General features: G+C 40.8%; 1 protein-coding gene across 1 annotated transcript in view; it reads right to left on the reverse strand.

Moving 5' to 3' along the window:
• Positions 1-206: 206 nt before the first annotated feature.
• ano1 (anoctamin 1, calcium activated chloride channel) overlaps positions 207-18,107 on the reverse strand; it is a 128,297-nt gene continuing 110,396 nt past the window's right edge. The window contains 13 exon segments of the mRNA NM_001130327.1: positions 207-2,351; positions 3,110-3,215; positions 3,325-3,509; positions 4,435-4,487; positions 6,021-6,173; positions 7,282-7,427; positions 7,513-7,613; positions 7,973-8,030; positions 8,705-8,816; positions 8,990-9,191; positions 9,416-9,490; positions 14,611-14,682; positions 17,746-17,828. Coding sequence (NP_001123799.1) covers positions 2,091-2,351; positions 3,110-3,215; positions 3,325-3,509; positions 4,435-4,487; positions 6,021-6,173; positions 7,282-7,427; positions 7,513-7,613; positions 7,973-8,030; positions 8,705-8,816; positions 8,990-9,191; positions 9,416-9,490; positions 14,611-14,682; positions 17,746-17,828 — 1,607 coding nt within the window. The 3' untranslated portion in view covers positions 207-2,090.

Consider the following 18,107-nt stretch of genomic DNA (forward strand, 5'->3'; position numbering starts at 1 on the left):
AAGACACAAATAGAGTAAGTTTACGCAATGATCTGCCTATTCTGCTGCCAGACATCGGATACAAAGAGGTTTCTCATTTGGTGTAACAGTTTATCCCAAACGAGGCCCATTTACCGACATTACAATATATTTCATCTTATAAGGAAAGAATGTTGCACTACACGCAAAGGTGTAAATATATAAGAAAAACACAGTATCTTGTTTAATTAACTGCATATTAGATTTTATTTATATAATTTTCACCAAAATCAAGATTTTAACTTAAAAAACAAAAAAAAAACCCAAGAAAGGAATTTGTAATAATCATGTAAATGTGCCATAACGTATAAAGATCATCTCCGTTTCCAACCTTCGTTCTTATTCCATGCTATGTTGCCAACCAATAGAAGCTGTACATCAGGCTACTTATTGTCAAGGTGAAATGTAAACCTGAACTCTAACAATCGTATGAAGTTCTAGATAGAAGGGCCTGTAGCTTTTACACATGTACATGCTGAAAGCTCCAGACTGTGGTTAGTCAATCTTGGAAGACAATTTTTTGTGTGTGTAAAATTATCCTTTTTTGAAATAAATATATGTGAGATTTTTGCTTTGAAATGGAGACCGGTGTTTCTGAAACAACAGGACTGGAATTTTAGAGTAGCGACTAAGGGTCGAGTCCCATTAAGAACACAGGCTCTACACTTACCTCTTGTTAATTCTGTGGGTTTGTGGATAGAAAGCCCTGACCAATCAGCAGGCTGCTCTGGGTTGCTCACCACCACCCTTGTTTAAAATATACATTTTTTTCATTTGCAAATAAAGAAATTAAACACCAACTTGGATTTTACTGCATGTTTAACCCCACACCCTCACACAACACTTGTCATTTTGAATCAGTCTAATAATAGTGAAGATAATGCTGATTAAGTAACCCGGCAGAATATCTGCTGCAGCCAACTAATATGGTCAGGCACTTATAACCGTAAAATCGTGACTTCCGTCACTTAGACAACTATTCCGACTTTAGGACGGTATGAAACGTTCTTGAGGTGCTGAAGCTATTATAGCCCTTTTCATGTCTTTGGTTGGTCAGTGCGTAGAACGACGGCTAGCTCAGGCTTTATGTTATGGAACATTGCCAGTCCTAAAAGGCAGCCGACGCCTGCAGACAAAAACACATTACACATTGCAGGTAACAGTTTAGGTTGCATAAACAAGTTAAAACAGTTTTTGTCAAACTATGAAAATTCCCCAAAAAAACAAAAACAATAAAACAGAACAGACAAGGCAATTGAATTTCATTAACCACAGAGGGTTTTCTTGTACTGAAGGCCAGTGCAGATTTTTTTTCTTTTTTCCGGCATGAAATGACTAAATGGAAGCAGGACTATACCGCTTCCTAATAAACTTTGTTATCAATAAATAGGTATAAAAGATTTATATAAAGAAAGGAAAATCTTTACATTGCATAGGTAGTTTCTATAAAAATATTCTCTCTGAAGGCGTAACCTGTTAGCGCTGCAACGGACAGCATCGGCTTAGCGAGCTGCGTTAAACTGAACTGTTCAGTACAGTAAAAATTCTTCATGACCAAAGAGGTACGTGGTGCAACAGATAACCAATACATCCGCCTTCCAATGTGTGTTTGGCTCGTGAGAGGGTCATCCCAAGAATCAGTTTAGGGTGCCTGCACTTAAACACATTGTCCACTGTGGAATGTCAGCACAGGCATGTCCAGTAAAGATATCCACGCAACTGGGGGCTTGTCTCGGGCCGAACTCTGTGCAAAATATTTCAATGGACCTCCAGCAGTCACAGGGGTTAATTCTACGAGTAAAGCTTAAAGAGTTTCGCAGGATCTCCAGCACAAGGCACAAACAAAAAGAAAACCGAATAGAGATTAAATTAACCTATACTATTGCTAATTTTCCCCCCATGCAGATACATGTTCTAAACAGTTGCTGCTCATGTAAACACATGGTCCTGCAAATTCCACCAAGGGTAAAAGGTAATAAACTTGAAAGATGAACTCATGGGCTCTTGGGTGGGTCAAGCTGCTGATAATTTCTATCAGTGGAATGAATGCCTTAAACTGCCCTGCGCGCTCTCTAAACATCCACACGATGAGAATACATAGACGACGAACTTCCTCTCTGACTGCGGGAAAGTCCTGGGCTTTGGCTGTTGCAGTTTTCTCCTTTTCTCCGTTCGTGCTCCTTCCACGTTTCCAGCATTTGCAGTTTTCCCTGCTCTTCTTTCAGGAACACCTCAACCATGAGGACTTTCTCCCTGTGGATCTGTTCGCTGATATCTTTGGGAATATCGGGAATTATCCAGTCTACAAAATCACTCATGAACATAACCAAGTTCTGCAAAGCAAAGGATTTTTGTTACCTTGGACGACATAAAACAAACGGATGCCTACAGGTAAGTCATACACAGACACACGGATTGTTAAATTAAATGCTTGTTGAGAATCCATGAAAGAGAACAGTCTCACAAAACACAGGGCATGCAATGTACCCTTAACAAAAGGCATAGCTACTTAATACTATTGTTTTTCTCCTTCAGATGTGGGCCCCAGTCTTCCTGCACTGCAAAGGGCCCCTAATCTATACAAGGGCGGATTCTAGCTGCCGATATCAGTCCTTTAGACCAATTTGGCAGCTTATCTGCCTGTGTATGGGCACTACCGATGGGCCTGCCTGACTGACATCTGGCCTGAATTCGGGCAGGTTTAATTTTTTCCATTGCATCGGCTTATTCATGTGGTCCCTGAACCAACGGCGCCTATAACCGGCCATTCAAATTAGCCTGATATCGCCCACCCGTATGTGGGGATATCGGTAGAAGATCCGCTTGCGTGGTGACCTCGCCAAGTGAGCGGATCTTAACATGTACGGGCACTGCTTGGTAAGGTTATTGGTTAATGACAACCCTTAATAAGCCTTAAAGTATATTTAATAGTAGGGATACACCAAATCCTGGATTCGGTTCAGAATTCGGGCTGAATCCAGCATTTGGTGCATCCCTATTTAATAGCATTTTTTTTTACATTTCTAAACATCTAGATTTTTACATGAACTAAGCTGAGAAATCGCCAACCCCAGAAGAGGTTTTAGGTTACCTGGAAAACTATAACAAAAGCCAGTCGTGCTGCCAGCACAGCCCAATAGTCTTTGTTAATATCGTATTTATGCGGAGACCATGGTGCCTCTCTGTAATCTTTGTACCTGTGGGAGAGAGAACATCGTTTGTGAAATTAAATATGCCGACATCGCTCGTGAGTTATTTTTTACAGTTTTTGAGAAGTTAAACTTCCAAATAATATGACCGATCTACCTGCACAATTCAACTTTGTATCCAAGATCTACAGGCTCGCTGGGTTCAGTCCCTGGTTTAAAGTCAGTGACATTAAAGTAGGAGAGTGTGTGGTTGACAAAGCCATGCATTGTGCCATCAGGGCTGTACATGTAGAGGTAAACAAGCCGTGGTATGAAGTCGGATGTGAAAGATATCACAAAGGCCTAAGCAGAAACAACAACATCATTATCCATCAGTTCCCAGTAAAAAGATGTCCTGTATCAAGTACAAGGCGGCTGATAATATAAAATGCATTTGCTATTAAGTTCTTCAATATTTGTCTGTAAATGACTATTTGTAACCTGTACTATATCTAGTTATTATAGATATACAAGTTGCTTTGTAGCATGTAAAGAGAGTTTTGCATAGTTTAAGTCAAAAAAGTGTCCAAATCGTTGTTTCTAACAGGTGCCATGTACAGGTATGGGAATGGTTATCCAGAATGCTCGGGACCTGGGGTTTTCCAGATAGGGGATCTTTGCGTAATTTGGATCTCCATAACTTAAGTCTGTTAACAATCATTTAAATATTAAATAAACCCAATAGGGCTGTTCTGCCCCCAATAAGGGGTAATTATATCTTAGTTGGGATCAAGTACAGGTACTGTTTTATTATTACAGAGAAAAGGGAATCATTTAACCATTAAATAAACCCAATAGGGCTGTTCTGCCCCCAATAAGGGGTAATTATATCTTAGTTGGGATCAAGTACAGGTACTGTTTTATTATTACAGAGAAAAGGGAATCATTTAACCATTAAATAAACCCAATAGGACTGTTCTGCCCCCAATAAGGGGTAATTATATCTTAGTTGGGATCAAGTACAGGTACTGTTTATTACAGGGAAAAAGGAAATCATTTTTAAAAATTAGAATTATTTGCTTATAATGGAGTCTATGGGAGGATGGCCTTTCCGTAATTCGGAACTTTCTGGAAAACGAGTCTCCCGATAAGGGATCCCATACCTGTATATAAAAATGTGAAAGACAATATGGCTACTATCAGTGTTACATATGGCTTAAAGAATTATAAGTATGAGATGCATGGTAATAGAAAGAGCGCATAACATACCCAAAACATATATACCTACATTGATTATCACAGCAAGCTTGCCGAGTCCCCGAATGATGTTATACCAGATACCTAGAATTATGAAAATTACAACTGGTTAAGAAATTAAAAAGAGAGTTCTCTTCACTATATAATATATATAAAATGTATGCTCATAGAAAGATGAACTTGTGGGGCCCTGCAATGCATCAATGAATACACAGCTAAGTGGAGATGATGACTACTTTACCTACAATGTTCAATTAAACATTTTTAGATGATCCTGTTTATACACTGTCAAACCAATGCACAAGGTAAATGAAACATACTTTCAGCTCAGAAGGCATTCCTGAGTGCTGCTCTTTCCACCCCCACAGTGGGAAGTGTAAGCAGGAGTCCCTGCTTTGGAACAAGATCACCAACTAAGGGCTTCAGGGTTTCAGAAGCAGCCTTTTGCAATTTTTTGCATGGCAGACATATATAAACAAACAGAAAAAGCTTTTTTTGTCTTCAATTAATCTTGGACATCCCAAGGCATGAATGTATGAATGTTAGGGACAGTATTGGGTACAAAGTTAAGGGGCCCTGTTATTGTAGGGGCTGTTTATGTGTTATGAAGCTGGAAAAGATGTTGCAACAAAATTGGAATGGACATTGCACAACTATAACAGGTTCTATTGATGGAGTTCAGGCTTGCATTCATAGCTTGATCTCCTCAGATAATGCTACACTGTATTAACAGTAATGGGCAGTAGGCTACACTGCTCTCTGCAGCTCTTTCCATCTCAAAGGTGGGAGTTTATACCACAAACTTCTTTTTAAAATCTGCATTTGGACTCTCTTGGGAATACAGAGACTGGAGTCACTTGTTACAAGTAAAGCTGGTCCAATTGGCGCTGGGTACTCCACCCCTACACACCGAGTCAGTAGCTTATTGGACCATGTGTGGAGCCAAACTGATACCCTGCCTGACCAATATCTGGCAAAGGATCAGACAGATTATTTATCAGGCAGGTTTAGTCTTTATAGGCCATTATAATCTGATCATTGGCCCAAGGGTCAACATGAAAAATGTGGATACAGATTTATCAAAAAGTGAGTTTAGAGCTCACCACAGTTCACCCAATTTCCATTTATTTTTGTGGGAACTTTAGAAGCATATTTAGTTCACCATTTGGTAAATACTCTTCTAAAAATTTCATAGGAATAAATAGAAAATGGGTGAGGTTTTCTGTGGTGAGCTTTAAACTCATATTTTGATATTTCCCTAAACTTTGTAAAAATGATATGGCATTAGCCAGACAAGTCTTATATTCTCTGGTGTAAGTTGCTTTACATGGTCACATTCTGCACAGAGAGTATTTTTTAGGGATGCACCGAATTCAGGATTTGGTTCGGGATTCAACCTTTTTTCAGCAGGATTCGGATTCGGCTGAATCCAGGGTCCTGGTCAAACCGAATCTGAAATCTTAAAATCATGTGATGTTTCATCACACAAATGAAAAGTTACGATTCGGTTTGGTATTCGGCCGAATCTTTCAGGAAAGGTTCAGGGTTTGGCTGAATCCCAAAAAAGTGGGCTCGGTGCATCCCCAGTTTTTTTTTTTTACAAGCGATGGCACTTACCTATATCCTTTGCTCTGACGGCTACAGGTCTCCTGAGCTCAGTGATGAATTTTTTTGCATCTAGCCGGATTTCAATGATGTTGTTCAGTAAAGCAAAGAGGGGAGCCAGTGGAAAAGAGGCAACAAACAGGGTCACAAAACCAAACTGTATTACTGCAGGGAAGAAGCAAAGTAAAAGGTAATTAGGGTAATCAGGGTGATTAAAACCCACTTGAAAGTGTATACGCCTGCTATTTACCAACCACCCACTAAAGAAACGGAGGAAAATCAAACTAAAAAAACAGGAAACTCTACTACATAGGCTTTTTTTTTTTTGAAAAAGGGACATAAGGTTTCTTTTTTAAGATGGAAGATCACAGAGAAAGTACAGATATTGGCAATGACTTAGACTTCAATTACTGCAACGGGAAAGCTACTAGATATTGCCCTTTTTTTTATATAATACAGGTATAGGATCCATTATCCGGAAACCCGTTATCCAGAAAGCTCCAAATTACGGAAAGCCTTTCTCCCATAGACTCCATTTTAATCAAATAATTCAGATTTTTAAAATTGATTTCCCTTTTCTCTGTAATAATAAAACAGTACCTTTTATTTGGTGCCAACTAGGATATAATTACCCCTTATTGGGGGCAGAACAGCCCTATTGGGTTTATTTAATGGTTAAATGATTCCCTTTTCTCTGTAATAATAAAACAGTACCTGTACTTGATCCCAACTAAGATATAATTACCCCTTATTGGGGGCAGAACAGTTCTATTGGGTTTATTTAATGGTTAAATGATTCCCTTTTCTCTGTAATAATAAAACAGTACCTGTACTTGATCCCAACTAAGATATAATTACCCCTTATTGGAGGCAAAACAAACCTTTTGGGTTTAATAAATGTTTTATTGATTTTTTTAGTATCAATAAGGTATGGAGAAAGACCCCTTATCCGGAATACCCTTGGTCCTGAGCATACTGGATAACGGGTCCTATACCTGTATATCTAATCTATTTTTCTTTTTTATCTAATCTTTCAGCCTCTCCAGGGAAAGGTAACACTTTTGATATTAAGTAAGGGAGAGTTTGTTATAGTTTAACATTTTTTGCAGAACCAGTCTTTTTGGCAGAAGCAATTTTTTTTACCGCTTCAGGTTATAATGGACTTTCAACAATGGATTTAAGTGTCACTTGGACCTTTCCTCATTTTGTAAGTTTGAATATGTGTGGATCTGTATTACAACACATGACACGAGTAAAGCAACTCATCACTTACTCATTTCCATGTACTCTGGAGTCAGACCTGCAAAGGGTTCTAGGTCATAATCCTCCTCATAACGTTGCTTCTTCTTTAAGTGCTCCTCGTGGTCCTTATAGGACTGTCTTTTTGACTTAAGGTATCTGATCAACTTCTTCATCTTCCTGAATGCGTTAAAAGAGCAAGGTTTAATATCCAGAGCACCATACAACACAAAACAGCTATTCGTTACATAAGCAAAGGACTCACGGGATTCCAATCTCGAAGAGATTGTTCTGAATCAGCTGCTTCCCCAACATAATGATACTCAGCTGGATGCACAGTTCCATCAAACAACCACCAGGGGCACACTATAGGAAACAAGTCATTGACTAAGATGTAACATTGATGCATAAGGAAAATAGATTACATTTGGGACCAGAGAGCATGTTAATAAATAGTGACCAGTCCAACCTCTGACAGACAGATTTTGAATACATGACTACCATATTTATGACATGTATCTCCCATTTAATAGTGAGTAAGTTCAAAATATGTACATATTGGATTTAAAATGATGGGGTGATGCCATATTACATGTTATTGCCTTCTAGACCTCAACAGCCCCCATTTCAATTACCCCCTGTGTGTGTTCAGTTTTAGAATTAATCACCTCTTTTACCCACTATATCCCCTTCCCAAATACATTTACATCTAAGCCATTGCTTACCTCCTCCATTCTAAATGACTGAAATATATAGTAGTAATCTCCAGGCCGTCCAACAATCCTAACGAAAATACAAAAATACTTTTATTTATGAAGTTTGCTCTTTATAGTGATGTAAACACCTCTAAAATTGGCATCACTTGCTTCCAGACATAAGATTACCCCAAGTTTGTGCAGTGTTTAGTACAATCCAGTCCAGCTCTGACATTAGATTGGTTTGGAGTTGTCAGCAGGGCCGCAATCAGAAATCACAGGGCCCCTCACAACAAAATTTTCTGGGCCCCCCCCTACTCCCACGCCCTGCCCCCCAATGGCCCCTCCCATCAGTACACAGACATTGGTAGCCAGGGTACCCTAAAACATTGGTAGCCAGGGATTCCCTAAAACATTAGTAGCCAAAGCCCCCCTAAAACATCCTAAAACACTGGTAGCCAGGGGTTACGTTTTGCATTGGTGCCAGGGCAGGGACCTTCTAAAACATTGCTAGCCAGCCCAGGGCCCCCTTAAACATTGTTGGTCCTCCCCCATTCTCAATACTATGGCCCGCTCACCACTGCATCCTCCAGCTCCCACCCCCAATCCTCCGCCTCCCCCCCCAGCATCCTCCGGCTCCCCCCCCAGCATCCTCCCACAGCCCGGGACAACTGTCCCCCCTGTGCCCCCCTGATGGCGGCCCTGGTTGTCAGTATCAGTTTAATTTCCCTTTTTGTAATGCAATCGAGAGGGATAACTAACCTGCCCTTAAAGAAAGCCACGTAAAAAATGGGCGTGTAAGCGTTCACAAACTTCAGCAGGAAAGCCTTGAATATCAAGCGTTCTTCAAATGTCTGGTCAGTTTTGGGGACCTCTGAGCAAATAGATATGAAACAGACAGGTCAGTTTTGTTACCATCTGTAGTCCCAGCAATGTTCTAAGCAATTACATTTATGAAAGTAGCTGTCACTTTCTGTACTGCTGTCCTAAAACCACCGACATATTGTAATGCAGGTATAATTTTTGGTCCTTATAAGAGCAACATACCAATCTGCGTAAGCCACCGGGCAATTGCCCCATACACTTCATCAAGGATCAGAATCACCACCAAGTTGATGATCACTGCCGTCGCTGTGACAGTGACCCTCACGTTCGCACGGGTGTTTGGGTTTGAGCTCATCGCTAAGGCCGCAGCAGTGGATATTCGGTACATGATGACTCCGAACACAATTGCAAACGTCACGCCAATCTGGTGAGCAAAGCATAGGAATGTTAAGAGTATTGATAGTTGTATGACTGTACAAAAGTAACAATAAGGGCAAGTTTAAAAACAATCCGTATAATGGGTTACTTGCGTATGTTGTAAAACTTCTTACCAAGAAGTAATAAGGTGGCAGTGCTAGCAAAGTAACACACTTTTTACAGTATATTGAAATATTTGTAGCTAAATCAGGGGAATTGAAGAAGACTTACCATAAAAATGATGCCCACCACGTTTGTTAGGTAAGCTGGAAACCTGTCTCTCCAGGTGAGCTTCTCCTTTTCAGTCTAAAATAAAAGTGACAATTGTGTCGGAAATGGTACACATAAATGAGCATATTACTGTAATAATAGGAAAAAAGAAAAATCAAGCTACACTAAAACCAAAGCCAGCAGACATTCTTGTGTCTGGAATTAAAATAACTGTTTTGGTGATAGGGAAAAGGAAATGTTGTTTCTACACAACATTCATCTCAAGCTTTTGCCTTTATGTTGGTCACAGATTAGAATTCTAGGTATAAAATCTGTTATACGGAATTCTTGGGACCTCGGGTTTCCTGGATAAGGGGTTTTTCTTGGATTTGTGGACATCATGGATTATGCAGCTTATTTATGATCAGTTGCCAGATATTGTCTTATTGTAACAGTAAAATAATTCAGAGGAAAAAGGCACAGATTTTCACATATATAAATATATAAAATGGGGTGATTTCACCTTAGTGAAAGATTTATACTAGAACTACTAAAATGCACACATATACACACACACACACAATGGCAAACCACTCCTCAGACACAGGGTGCGGCATGCACAAACACAAGTGATTCACAGAAACACAATGGGTGGAACAAGTGACTGCCAACCATGCCAAAAATTAGCCATGCAGGATCCGGTGATGTGATGTTGGGGGTGGGAAAAAAATAAAAGTATACTGAGGTGATGCTACCAAAAATGAAATGATTCAGCATTCTGAGGGGATATGCAGCCATTTTCCGAATCAGAAAACCCAAATATATGTGCACATTTGCCAATACAATGGCCTCCAGATGGCTGTTGGGCTGGGCAAATATAACATCAGGCATACACTGAATAAGGCTGTTGATATGTCCCCCCCCCCATATTATCAGATTGTTATTAGGGGGTCAAGCAATCTGATCACCTGAGTTGGCCTTGATCAATCAAAGATCAGCTGCTTTGGCAACTTTGCTAAATAAGTGGATGTTTCAGTCTATGAATACCATTCATTTCATTGCAAACTGTCTTTAGCAGAACAAATAAATAACTAGGGATGCACCTAATCCGGGATTCGCCCTTTTTCAGTAGGATTTGGCCAAACCCACACTCCTGGGCGAACCCAATCCAAATCACGTGACTTTTAAACATGGAAGATAGTTTGGCATTCGGCCAAATCCTTTATGAAGGGTTTGGCCCAATCCGAAAATAGTGGATCTGGTGTAAGGGTCAGTAACGCCAGCAGTGGTGAATGATTATTGCTCACACTTCGGTCATTAGTTCTACTGAAGGGAGATAACTAATATAGAAAATTTTATTTGATTTGAGAACTTGCTTTTTTTAAATGTCATTTTTTTTCCAGTTTGGCAATCATGCAATGTTTATGATGATCAGGGACGCCATCAGGGGGGCACAGTCATCCCGGGCCCCGATACTTCTATCTTTAAAAATTATGGGCCCTGTCATGGGTGCTACAGGTGGTCAGCGCGTAATTTGATTGGTTGCGCCCCGTGCACAGAGGATGCAGCAGGGAGCCTGAGAACACAAGCTGAGGATGCAGCGGAGAGACGGAAAAGGGAGCCGGAGGAAGCAGGGGGACGCTGGGGGAGAGCAGGATGAAGCAGGTGGACACTGGGGGGGGTGGGGTGCTTGGGGGAGAGTTGGGGGAGAGTTAAAGGATGCTGGGGGGGAGAGGACATATGGGGGAGTGGGGGAACAGAAAGCAGCGGGGAACGGGCCATAGTATGAGGACACGGGGGGAGGGCCAGCAATGTTTGGGGGTGGGGGGGGGCCTTGGCTACCAATGTCTGTGTCCTTTGTACTAATGGGAGGGCTCACTGGGGGAGGGGCCATTGGGGGCGGGGTGTGGGAGGAGGGGGGCCACATTTTTGTTGTGAGGGGCCCCATAATTTCTGATGGCGGTCCTGATGATGATCATCTAGGAACCCACAGTGGCTTGCAATCCCCTCAGGTATGCTGAGCAAAGAGAAAATATCAATGGAGGTTTCTGTATCATGAGTAGTCTATTCTGTTGGAAATTTGGTGTATAAAAAAAAAAGTACCAATTTCACCCCAGCCATAGCAGTTTTAACTCTCTGCTTCCACTTGTTTGGGTTGTCTTCGGGGACATGTTGTTGCTTCTGATGCCAGTTGCAAGGGGAGAAAAAAGGATCATGCAATACGGTTATAAACCATTGTTCAGTTTGACCAGTGAGTGAGAAACTGTCAACAAACCTTTGCCAAGTATGCATAATCCGCAAAATATACAAGGAATGCTGTCATCATAACAATGTGGCGGAAAACAATGTCTAATGTTTTATTGAACTGGAGCCTTTTTTGTTTTATGTTTTGCTACTCAGAGGATAAAGGCACTTTTGTACTTCCATGGGTAACACAGTAGTTCTGCCACGCTTCTAGCTATAGAATCAGAGCAAAAAGCTCCCAAACCTTTATTAGAAATTAAATTTATGAAAGTCATTTCTCATACTCCCCCAAATAATTTGTTTTTCCCTGCTATGCTACAGGGTGTAGGGCAAACACATGATGACAGTACCCCTCTTACACAATGTGGTTCAAACTGTATTTATGCCACTCCTTCTAAAGGGCTTCTTTATCTCTAATATTTAGTATGACAGACATTAATATTAAGAACATTTGCAATTGGTCTTCATTGTTCATTTTTTTCTTTGTAGTTATTTAGATTTTTGTTCAGCAGCTCTCCATTTTGGAATTTCAGCAGCTCTCCATTTTGGAATTTCAGCAGCTATCTGGTCGCTAGGGTCTTGTTTACCCTAGAAACTAGGCAGTGCTGTGATAAGATAAGAAACTGGAATACACAATTAGGAGAGGCCTGAATATAATGATAAAGAATAAAAATGTAACAATAAATAGTTGCCTCAAAGAACAATTGGTTTTTGGCTACCACGTGAAAGATGTAGAAGGCGGCAAATAATTTGAAAACTGTAAAAAAATAAATAATGAAGAACAAGTGCAAAGTTGCCATGAATAGTACATTCTATAACATACTAAAAGCTGAACCATCCCTTTAGAAACTATTTTATGGATGGTGTAGGAGGGATATCCTTGAAACCACTCTGCCAATCCCTGCACCGGCTTCCGCTACCAACCAGAATAAAGTTCAGACATATGACCCTCACATTTAGAGCAGTCCATAACTCTGCCCCACCCTACATCTCTGAACTCATCTCTAGATACCATCCAACCTGCTTGTTACGCTCCTCTATGGACCTTCTCCCCAACTCCTCTCTCATTCCCTCCTCACACACTCGCATTAAAGCCTTTGCAAGGGCTGCCCCCCTTCTCTGGAGTTCGTTAGACTTTTCCCAATCTCTCTGCCTTCAAAAGATCCCTAAAAATACATTTATTTAGAGAAGCTTCCCCTCATTAAGTTTAGCACAACCTCGGTGTGCAGCTAAAAGCAATACCCTGTGCTACATCTCTTACACTGCTTAATTCTGATCTTGCCCATTCCCACACCTTTCTCCTTATAGATCGTAAGCACATTTGGGCAGGGCCCTCTTCACCCCTTGTATCGTTTATTGGTTGTTTTGTATGGAACGCTGTATGCCCAATGTATGAAATGAAACCCACTTATTGTACAGCACTGGGAATATATTGGCGCTTTATAAATACATGTTAATAATAATAATTGCCCTGTAGGTGATTTTCAAACCTGCTGCCTACTGAACATCTCAAATTGCCCATCAAGATATTTTAGTTTCCTACAGCTGGAACAGGAAAGGGCTTGCTAGCCAATGTTACCGACATACAGTTAGTACAGCACAGATAATTCACCACAACATGTTTTAAAACTGGCTTGGGTGTGGATATTCTTTGCAGAATAGACTTTTAACCCTTAAAAAACACAGTGGCACTCTAGATTTTTAACACAAAGCTAACACAGCAGAACACAACTGCAAGCCAATCTTCGATTGTCTCGTTGCAAGTTTGGATTCTTACAGGTATAAGTGAAATTCTTCTCTACCCATTAAGGAACACAATGGAGCCAGTGCTTTTTTACCTATGAGTTGCTCATGGTTCAAGGGGGTTGATTAATTACTAACACATACCAGTGCTGCAACCTACTAATCAGAAATGTAGTTTATTATACTATTGGGCAGTGATCCCCAACCAGAGGCTCAGGGGCAACATGTTGCCCCCAAGTCAGGAATTCAAAAATAACTCCCTGGTTTGGGGGCACTGAGAGCAACATCCAAGGGGTTGGGGAGCAAGTTTTGGTTGAATAAAAACAAGATTTACTACCAAATAAAGCCCCTGTAAGCTGATAGTGTGCATAGAGGCCCCTAATAGCCAATCACAGCCCTTATTTGGCTCCTCCATGAACATGAAGTCTTTTTACATTTGACTGTGGCTCACAAGTAACTGGGGTTACATAATAAAAGGCACCAGTTTGCCCAAGTGCAGTAACATATAGCAACCAATCAGCTGGAAGCATTTACTAGTCACTTGTTTACAAGCTAACATCTTATTGGTTGCTATTGTTTACTGTACCTGGGAAAACCTAGTGCCTTTCATTACATATGGGGGTAAATGCAATACACTAAATCAAAATTAACTGTTGATTGCAGGGGTGTTTCTGCTTCTGCCTGGGGTAGTAGCACTGATGCCATCCACCTACTTACCTCACTTGCACTCTGACCAGGATGAGGGAGGCAAGGGCCAGAACTAGGGGTAGGTAGCAGGGGCATGAGGGGTGGGGCATTATTCCCATGACCTGATGGCACAGTGAGGTAGGAGGCAAGTGGGTGCTTGAGCAGACAGGCCCAAGACCAAGTAGAATTTTCTTAGGTGCTACCACCACCTGACCTGGTTCCGAGGGCGATGGCATTGCATCACAAAACATTTAATTTCCAGAAGCAAAAATAGAAGTTTGGTTCTTAGTTAGGAGCAGCAACAAGCCACACCTAGTAAAATGGGACCCGAGGCAAGGTTCTTACCATGCTTCACAGCAAGAACAGCCCAGGTTAATAAACTTGCAGTGTTATAAAATAAGTTCCAACATAAGTTTTCTGAACCATAATTTCCCAGTCACTGGTCCTTGGATTTGACTTGGTACACAGAAGTGCTATGTGGAGTCATATGGTCTCCCTATAGTAATAATCTTGCAATGAGAAGAAACCACGATTGTTAATACCTCTTTGTGCCTGTATTCTTTTTTCAGAGATTTCTGCAGAACTTTAGCCTCATATTCTGCCCTTGGATGATCCTGCAGAGAAAGAACAAATAAACTGAGCAACAGCCAATCTCAGTGGAATTTCACAGACAGTCAACAGGCACCTCTGATTTAATGGTAAAGGGAACATATACCCATGTTTATACACAGTTTATCTTCATTTTGCTTTCCATTAAATAAACAGTAAGACTAATGTTACCAGATGAGGTCTGGTTTTTTTTGCCGTTAGTTTCACTAGAAAAGCAGCAGTGACGTGTGTGCAATTGTTACTGACTGACAAATACATGGTTACCCACAATGGGAAGCCATGAGGAACAATTCTGTATGTTTTGTCCACTACTGCTCAAAAGAATAGTAGCAACAACAAAATATAATTACATCTCCTGCTGCATTCTAAGGAGTATGTTAGCACCACATACAGCAGGGGTGGGCAAACTTTTTGGCTCAGTGGCAACATTGACTTACAGACAGGCTGGGCCAGGCCAGCGTTACACCCAGGGCCGCCATAAGAAATCACGGGGCCTCTCAGCTTCCCCCCAGCTCTACTCCCCAGCATCCTCCAGCTCCCCCCCCTTAGCATTCCACCCAGCATCCTCCAGTTCCAATCCCCAGCATCCTGCAGCTCCTTCCCAGCATCCTCCAGCTCCCCCCAGCGTCCTTCCCAGCCTCCTCCCACTAGCTCCCCCCCCCCATCATCCTCCATCTCCCCCCTCCAGCGACCTACAGATTCCTGCGGCTCCCCCCAGCTCCATCCTCCAGTGACCTCCTGCTTTGGCTTGCTTCCTCTGTCCTTCGGCTGCATCTGCCCCCCGCCCCCCCGCTGCATCAGAACACTTTTATACGGTTGTGACCCCTGTGTACCGACATCACACACATGCACGGGGCGCGACCAATCAGGAGTCAGCGGGATGGATTAAAAAGGCCAACGTGGCCCGAGGGCCGTAGTTTGCCCACCCCTGACATACATGGAACATGTTCTTGATACTTAAAAAGCATACTTTACTGTTTAATAAATGGAAAACAAATTAAGTTTAATATTCTAACAAGGGTATATTTACCCTTAACCACTCACCTGCTGTAAATTCTACAGTGGCAGGTTTCATGGACCTGACTGCCAACACTGTAGCATTTCCACTTCCAAGTTATTCTTTAATTCATGCCACAGCGTGTTCTGTCTGGCAACACACAGCTTGGCACGATCAAAGTGCCCCAGCAGGCAAGGTGTTAAAGTACTGCCCACACCAAGATTAGAAGGAAAGGTAATAATATGCAGTTACCATCAGCACAAGCACTTTTGTGACACATCCACAGACCCATGATTGACAGACACAGTGCAAAGAAAAATAACCAGCTAATAACTGGATAAGAGGAAATTTGACAAGATATGAAAGATGTGATTTTTTTTGTGAAAGCAAAAGAAATATTCAGTGGTAGGTGAAAAATAAAAAATAGCCCTTCACCGCACATTTACTTTTGTATATAAACACGACAGAGTATCAAGATTGGTGGCAGACTGGTGATCAGGAAGTGGAGTGGTGAGATAGAAATAGTGTAAATAAAAATAAAAGTTTTCAAACCTTGACCATGCCCTTCAGGAAACAAAACATGGGGAAAAACAAAAAGATACAAAAAAAAGGGAAAAAAAACACAAAAAAACATTACTTGGGGGTTTCAGGTGACCACATTTGAAATATGACACGTTCAGCACAAACAAATGGTACCAAATGGGAATGGAGCGGAGTACTGTTAGCGCTGGGATACTGTTTGGATCCATGAATTAGAGTTTGCTATCTGCCCTCCTAGACACATCTAACAGCCCAGCTTGAAGTTCATTTACAGTGAGATCTGGATGTTTGTTTCCCTAGATATTATTGAATGGGTTATACAAATGTTCTTTATACCTATAACCTGTTTGTGAACTAGAGGGGCTGACCTAAGGTTGTACAAGTATGGGACCCATTATCCAGAATGCTCAGGACCTGGGGTTTTCTAGATAAGGGGTCTTTCTGTAATTCTGATCTCCTACCTAAAGTCTGCTAAAAACATTAAACAGTAATTATACCCAACAGGATTGTTTTTCCTCCAATAAGGACTGTTTTATTATTACAGAGAAAAGGGAATCATTTAACCATTAAATAAACCCAATAGGGCTGTTCTGCCCCCAATAAGGGGTAATTATATCTTAGTTTGGATCAAGTACAGGTACTGTTTTATTATTACAGAGAAAAGGGAATCATTTAACCATTAAATAAACCCAATAGGGCTGTTCTGCCCCCAATAAGGGGTAATTATATCTTAGTTGGGATCAAGTACAGGTACTGTTTTATTATTACAGAGAAAAGGGAATCATTTAACCATTAAATAAACCCAATAGGGCTGTTCTGCCCCAATAAGGGGTAATTATATCTTAGTTGGGATCAAGTACAGGTACTGTTTTATTATTACAGAGAAAAGGGAATCATTTAACCATTAAATAAACCCAATAGGACTGTTCTGCCCCCAATAAGGGGGGAGAAAAAAGGAAACCATTTTTAATATAATAATAATTATGTGCTAAACAGGTACAAACATAAAACTTCTATTTAAAGTTAATGTACCTTTGCTATGTAATTGTTATGATGAGAAAACTGTTATATATCAAAGAAAATCTGCAACATGGATTTTAGTTGCAATGTTACATTTTTCCTCGTTAGCATCTAAAATCACACACCAGATTTACAGGCAATTTAAAGTCAAATATTTGCTTGAAACCATTAAACTGGGATAACACACAAAACAAATATACAGCCGTTTTTATATGTGCCTGAATATTTCTTGCAATGTTGACAGTATCTGCTTGCATGTAGGCTTGTTTTGCAGGCTTCTAATAGACAGCAGGCCATGGAAGCAGTACAGCTGAGATAAAGTGTTATTGTGTTGTACAATAAAGGCACATACATAGTCAAACATCCAAACTACATGCAAATACTGAGCGACAAGCAGTAAAGAGGGCCCATCAGAGCTTACAATACCATTGCATGGTTATGCTTCGTGTCTTAGGTTGTTTTTTTTACTTTTTCTGAGAAAGAAAACCCCTCCCCAATGAACTACGCTTACCTCTTCCTCTTCAAACCCAGTTAGGTCCCATCGGTAGTTGAGGCGCATCTGCCTTCTCTTCCAGTGCTCCATGAAGCTGGCAGCTGCAAAATTAGGGCAAATTAGACTCAGTGCACAACTTCATTCAGAAATTTTAAATACAGATAAATGGAAGGAGGATTCCTTCAACAATGTTCTGGTTTTGTGAGGTTTATATGGATTTGTAAATTGTATTACAAATTTAAATGTAAGTGTTTGTACGCAATGATAAAGTTACTGGGCGCAAAAGCCTAAACTTAGGGAATAACATATTATCCATAAACATAACAAGACTGTTGTTTCAGCCCCTTACAGTTCCTGTTCCCTACTCCAAGTTATGACCC

This window comes from Xenopus tropicalis, chromosome 4, assembly GCF_000004195.4.
Source record: "Xenopus tropicalis strain Nigerian chromosome 4, UCB_Xtro_10.0, whole genome shotgun sequence".
Taxonomy (NCBI): Eukaryota; Metazoa; Chordata; class Amphibia; order Anura; family Pipidae; genus Xenopus; species Xenopus tropicalis.